Raw genomic sequence first — 7,292 nt, 5'->3', positions numbered from 1 at the left:
CTAAATCTGAGATCTACAGCTCCAGATATGACCCAATTACCTAACAGCTTTTTTGTTTGGACTACACCGACATCTCTTTTCTAAGTTTGGCCATCTCTTTATCCTTTCAATTTCAGTTCTTAAATTCATCAATCAATCCTTTCATTTATGTGATAGGCTTGCATTTAAAATAAACATTTACCACAAATTAAAGGTATCTTATATTATTAGATATGTTATTATAAAACATGTTTTAGTTAAAGAGTTATTGATACTTCAAGTGCAAAATGATGATATAAAACCTTGATAAAAATACACTTTTAAGTACTAATCACCTGTGTACTAATCATTACTATTCTAAGCACTCAACGAGGAGTTGGGGTTTCCACAAACTTAAACCTTGAATAAAAGTCATAAGGTATGCTGCTAGTCCCCCACCTAACCTAAAGTTTTCATGTATGCATTCAAAAATTTAAACGTGATCCATAAGACAATTCTATACAATGCATAGATAAAAAAACATAAATAAACTAAAACAAATGCAAAAACTTAAACACACCAAATACACAAAGCTTAGTCCAATAATGTCAGAAATAATATCTTCCCAACTAGAGTCATCATTCTATCGCACGTGCCCACGTGATGTTAATGGCGAGTTTTGTTTGATTTGGGAGTTACCACCTAGTATTTGGTTTAGGGTCACTAGGAAACCTGGGTGTACTCGTCTTGTCAAAGATTTGAGAGTAAGAGACTAGTTATGGCTATAAAATGTATTAGTATCCCCAGCATACCCTACTTGAGGTAAGTTGCTTTGTGATTTTGATGTGTTATAGAAGTTTTGACAGTTTGTCTAGTCACGAGTCATCTTTTCATCTGATATTAGAAATACATCTTACATATAAGTTTGTAATTCTTAACTATATGCAAATCAAATCATTAAATTCTTCTTATCTTTTTGGTTGCTTTATTAAAATAAATAAATAAATAAATAAATAAGTACAAATATACACCGTCAAAAGTTTACAATGTAACAGAATTTAAAATGATAACAATAATTTAAAGGCACATTTTAGCATCTAAAATTACAAAATGAACTTGGGAACAGTGCTAGAAATTTCTAGGTTATGGGAATAGTGGCGACGTGTTTGCTTCTATCGTCACCACCACTAGCAGCATGTGGGTTCACATGCTGTCACAGTGAAGGCAAGAAAACTAGTGGATCAAGTATGTCTTTTTTTCATGGATCTGTTTTTTTTTCCTTTTTGGATATGCTTCTCTCTCAACAGATTTTTTTTCTTTTTCTTTTGCCTTTTTCTCTATTTCATGTGTTTGGTGGAAAGGCCAAGAGGCTACCGGTGACTAGGCTTCTGTCGTGTCTGTCTAGTAGTGTTGGAGGAGAAAGGAGTGTTGTCTAGTAGTCAGTTTTGATTAGAAACAAGGCTGTATTTGTGGGCATTGCCGTGTGTGGGCTACTACTGGAGGGTCTAATTCAGGTCTTGGCGAGCTGGCTGGTGATGGTGAAAAAATTGATGGTGAACTAAAGGAATATCTGGTCTGGGTGGAAGATGGAGGTGGTGGGTCGGCTGAGAAGGAGAAAATGAAGGAAAATGGTAATGGGAAAGAAGGTCTGGTTGAAGGTTTATGTGGGTTCATGTAGCCCAAAACAAAAGCAAGGGAGCTATGGTGTTTTTGCCTAGGGAGGGGGGGTTGATGTGGGAGTGGTCTTGGTTGGTTTTAGGATAAGAAAAGAGAAAAACCCAAAAATAGAAGTGGTGGTGGCTCCGCATAACAGATGAAAGATTTTTCTTTAGGGTTTCTTCTATCTTCCCCTCTATTTTTTTTTCCCCTCTAAAATTTTACCCCCTGGTTCCAAAAATTTTCACTTTTATTTATAGATAAAAATGTTGTCTTTTCAAATGCTTCATTAAGCATCTGTATTTTGATTTTTTTTTAAAACGAGAAATATCAAAGTCAATTCAATGAGAAAATCGATAATTTTGAAAATGGCGCGTTGAAAGTCAAACACTTTTAATAGACCTTTGATATTTAAATGTTTTTAAGACAATGCTGAAAATGTTAAAAACGATACAAATATATCAAAAACACAGTTTTTTGGGTTCTTGTAGTTTTTTGCTATTTTTTATTTTTAAAAAAAGAATTATCAAAAGATTGGGTCAAAAATTAGGTAGCAATATCAACTTAACCTAACCACAAATAGATTTTAACTTTGGTTAAAGAGACTTATCGGATCAAATTTTAGGTTGACCAAGCTCCGCATGAACTTTAGTTATGGTTAAAAAGATCGCTAGATGGGATCTCAGGTTGACCTAACCACCAATATTATCTTAACATTGGAAAAAAAGTGAGAAGAATACTATTAAGAAATTCTCAAAAGAAAAAAGAAAGTTCAAACCCTGTCATTAGAAAATTTTGAAAAGAAGAAAGAAAGTTCAAACCCTACCATCATAAAGAACATTTTATTTGTTTTTGCTTAAAAGAGATTGTCAAATGGGATCTCAAGTTAACCCAACAAAAAAAAACAAAGAGAAAGAAGAGAGAAAGAAAGAAAAAAAAAAGAGTAAATTTTTGTTAGAAAGACAGAAAAACAATTTTTTTTACAAAACTTACTATGCAAAACATTAAAGAGATTTTGTTCTATAAGTATTGTAAAATGGAGGTATTTGTTGCTACTCATTTTTTGACCCAATGTTTTTGAAAAAAATAGTAAAAAACAAGGAAAACCTAAAAAAAATATGTTCTTGACATATTTGCATTTTTTTAGGATTTTCAACGTCTTCTTAAAACGAATTTTAATTTTCAAAGGTTTTTTTTACCATGTTCAACTTTTGATGCATCATTTTTAAAATTATTGATTTTTCTGATTGAGTCAACATTGATATTGCTCGTTTTTAAAAAAATCCAAAATACAAAACAATTAGAAAAATCAAAATTTGCAAAAAAAAAAAAACAAGAAGAAGAAGTTGAGGGACCAATATATTTCAAGAACTAAGCCACTTTACCTATAAATAGAGATCAAAACACACATAAAAAGCGAGGGCCAAAAATTTGAGAGGGAGATTTTTGGAAAGAATTTAGGGGAAGGCATTAGAGAACCACAAAAAAACCTTAAACCTAAATTTTCTTCCACTCTAGTCGTTTCTCTTCCTTTCCTGACCGACCTATCTTCCATCTTCAATAAGCCATAAACCCACAGTCCCTTCTCTTAGTTGATCCCCCATCTCCACCATCGTCTCCAAAAACCACCCTCACAATCCTAGCACCTTCTAACTTTTCTTCTTTCGACCGCCGCTCCTTCTCTTGACCAAACCTAAACCAACCGCCCTCTATCTCCATTTTCTCTCTCAAACAACACAGAGCCTCTCCCTTATAAACCCAAATCTATCTACCTTTTTCCTCCAACTTCATCCCTCTTCATCCCTAGCAAACCCAATTCTTCCTTCGAACAGCCCAACAATCATTCCTTTCTTCCCCAGATCGAACACAATAGCAGCCCCCGCTCTCCTCTACATCTACTTTAATCGGCCTCAATAGCATCCCATACCGACAACTCCCCCCACAACAACCAGATTGGCCACTAAAAGAAGGAAAGAACAACAAACCAAAAAACTTGAGAAGACGAAAGAACCAGATTTGGAAAGAAGAAAATAAAATAAAAATCAACTGCTTGTGTGTTTTCTTTTCCCTTGTTGCAAGTGATTGTGGCCCTCACCGCCGGCATAGAAAGACAGAGAAGAAAAAAATGTTCCCCGTCCACTAGTTTTGTTGCCACTATCAACGACGATGCATGAACCCACACTCTGCCAGTAGTGCATGAAGCAATGTGTCGATCCTGTTTCTACAATTTCTTAAAGCTTCCCAGCATTGTTCCTAAATTTTTTGGGAGTTTATTTTGTAAGTTTGAAATTTTTTAATGTGTTGTTTGGGTTATTTTGAATTTTGATTGATTTGTAAATATGTAAGGGTGTGTGAGTAAACGTAGTAAAAAGAGAATGTTTGGGGGTGTGTGTTTGTAACTTTTTTTAATGTATGTTTTTATGTTAAAAAATAAAGAGAAAAACAAAAAAATACAAAAAGAATTAAATGTTTCAATTTACATGCTACCAAGTATCTCAAAAATACAAATAAAATCATACTGTATTTCACATGAAAATTTAAGAAATGTTTTCACATGTATTTTAGGATTTAATAATCAGTTTATTAAAATCTTAATAATTTGGCCTATATTTTAAAAAATACCAAAAAATATTTTTTTTTGATATCTAGAATTACAAACTTAAACGTAAGATATATTTCTAATATTAAAAAGTTGTTTGTTTTATTTTATTGATGTTAGAATTTCTTTGTTTGATAAGATAAAAATTTTCTTGTTAAAAAAGACTTTTTTTAAATTTTAAACTAATAACGAGACAATTGCAAAATCTTTAAATCACATCAAACCACGAAGCAGCATATCTTAGATAATATTTGTTGGGGTTGCTAATACATTTTTATTTTTTTAATTACATATATTATATATGTCCCTAGAATCTCAATCAAAATACACTATGCAATATTTTGATACAAAATTCAACGGCTACAATAGAAGAACAATATTTGTATCAGTGGGATTTAGTGCCACACTCAATCATGTTAGCTTTAATAGATGCTTACACATGGTGTGTTTCACTTTCACCAACTAATCCAAATAATCAAGATAATAATCATCAATCCTAATTACTATACACAACTCTCGGGCATAAGCACACCACTGCTGGTTCCACCTATGTTCTTACATGATGATGTTGCTGCTTTATTCAAGTAAGTAAGTTTTATGTCTTGTAATTTGATTCCCCTGCAAGGATTACTGGGGCTGCAATGAAATGTCACTGCCTCTGGTGTTGCTGATGTTCCTTGTATGTTCCTGTATGTCACTTGACTAATCTTCACCCCAGAGCTCTATTAAATTAAACACATAAAAAATTAATTAGATTTCATAATATGAATTAAATACATTAATTAATTGGCTAATTGAGATACTGTAATTAATTACCTGACGAGGACAGCCCTGGTTATTGGGGCAATAATTTTGGTCAATGATAATGGGGTTCTCCACATTTTTCATAATCAAGTTTTGGAACACAACATTCCTCACAAATCCATTGCTGGGCCTAGCCCATGATTTTATCCTTACACCATTGTCTGATCCACTGAAGATTGAATTTGTTAAGGTTATATTTTCTACACCACCTTCGTTGAATTCCTTGCCTAGACTTCCAATGCTGTAAGAATTTAAGGTTCAACAAATTAATCAGTAAATCAATCAGAACCACTTCAGTGTTGTACTGTCTAGGATTCTTAATTTGCAATTAAAACAGTCAAGACATGCTATCATATCTTTTTATCACAAAAGAATATAACTTTCAGTCGAAAACCATCATATATAGAAATACTGAATTTATCTCCATATCCCTGTCTCTTAGTCTCTTAAACTAAACATGTTTATATCATTTTTGAATACATTTCTTCTGTTTTAGAACAATAATGATGAAAACATAGGTTACCTGATACCATGTCCAGGGCCACACTTAATGCTGCTCATGAGCATGTTCCTGGTGCTTGGACCGATTGATATGCAGTCATCTCCTGTCTGAAGTGTGCTGCCAGTGATTGTAACTCCGGTCGATGTTTGCACGTGAATGCCGTCGGTGTTAGGGCTTTGGTCTGGAGCAATTACCCTTACATTTCGGACCAAAACATTGTTGCAACTGTTGATAACAAGGTGCATTGATTGACTGTTGATGGATGTCAAGCCGCTAATCAGGATGTCATTTGCCCAGTTGAATGTTATAGACTGCATTAACAAATTCATCCTGTTGTTAGTTAATTAATACATGAAACCACATGGACAAGCCCTGCAATTTTTTTATTTATTTGAACGTTAAGGATCTCTAGCATTAATTGAAAATATATATAATGCAACTTGTTAAATTACTAAATTGATTTTAAATTTCAAATGTATGTATGTGTGTGTATATATATATATAGATGCACACTTACCCTAGCTCCAACAGGGCAATTCAGTCCAGATTTCCGGCAAGCCCAGAAGCCAGCACCTTTAGCATCAAGGGTGCCACCAAAGACAGAAACTCGATTGACTTTAATGAACAAAATCCAGTACCCTGAGTTGCCTAGAGCACGATAATCTGTAGGAGCTACAAGGGTTCCATCTATCTGAACCGTAATTTTATTCTTGCATGGACCTCTAAACACTGTTGCCTTGAGCAAATACCTTCCTTTAGGCACATAGATTTTGGAGGGAGAAGCTGAGCTGCATGCAGCTGACCATGCCTTGAGAAAGGGTTGCGTTGAGTCAGTTTTGCCATCGGGTTTTGCGCCAAACTTGATCACATTATAGGATGCAGAAGCTGCATTTGACTGCTGAAAAATGCAGAAAAGGAAGAGTACTACATATGAAACAACAAGCTTAGCCATAGAAGAGAGAAATTATGAGCTGGGCAGGCAGGCAGTTCAGTTGGATGGTTCAAAAAGGGCAGTTAGGGAAAATATTTATAGGGAGGGGTGTATGGTGGTTTCGTATCCGCCACTCCTCCAAATTGTAGCTAGGGATTGCTGTTGCTTGAACATTTGTCAGCTGCAAATGATTATTACTAATTAAAATTAATTAAATATGTCAATCTTGAACTTTAACAATTTGCACGTCTCCGCATGTACTTATAGTGATTATATGTACGGCAACATGCGTTCTTATAAGTCACGAGTCTAGATGAAGAAAAATGAACGTATCCCATGTGATAAGTAATTGATAACATGATTAAATAGTTCTTTGAACAATTATACAAATTCAAATGATCATATGATCATGCACTATTATACCTGTGGATCATTACATCAATTCATATCAATATTTTCATTAAAATAATATTATACCTGTGGATCATTACATCAATTCATATCAATATTTTCATTAAAATAATATTATACCTGTGGATCATTACATCAATTCATATCAATATTTTCATTAAAATAATATTATTTTAATTTTAATTTTTTTAGTGCTGACTTGAGAAATCAAAATTAAGTTTGACCAAGCTAAATAAATTATGATAACTATAATTACCTCAATTTACTTAAGTTCAAATAATATAAATTAAAGCCCGATTAATATCAAGCTTTAAATTACAAATTTTTCAAGTGAACTCGTTCTGACAAACAAATTCAAACAAATTTTAATGCCTTCAGTGTGTGTGTGTATAAAACACATTTACACAAAAATTACTTGATATTTGATTCAA

At 33.3% G+C, this 7,292-nt stretch overlaps 1 protein-coding gene across 1 annotated transcript; it reads right to left on the bottom strand.

Moving 5' to 3' along the window:
* Positions 1 to 4,716: 4,716 nt before the first annotated feature.
* LOC105115973 (polygalacturonase-like) lies at positions 4,717 to 6,486 on the bottom strand. Its single transcript, XM_011013088.1, has 4 exons — positions 6,037 to 6,486; positions 5,541 to 5,830; positions 5,030 to 5,258; positions 4,717 to 4,935 (listed from the first exon to the last, which is right to left on the bottom strand). Exons 1-4 carry the CDS (start codon positions 6,469 to 6,471, stop codon positions 4,717 to 4,719), a joined length of 1,173 nt encoding a protein of 390 aa, XP_011011390.1. The 5' UTR covers positions 6,472 to 6,486.
* Positions 6,487 to 7,292: the final 806 nt, after the last annotated feature.

Source organism: Populus euphratica, unplaced genomic scaffold, assembly GCF_000495115.2.
Source record: "Populus euphratica unplaced genomic scaffold, PopEup_1.0 scaffold819.1, whole genome shotgun sequence".
Classification (NCBI taxonomy): Eukaryota; Viridiplantae; Streptophyta; class Magnoliopsida; order Malpighiales; family Salicaceae; genus Populus; species Populus euphratica.
The sequence above is the reverse complement of the archived record's forward strand: the minus strand, read 5'-3'. Positions and strand labels throughout refer to the sequence as shown.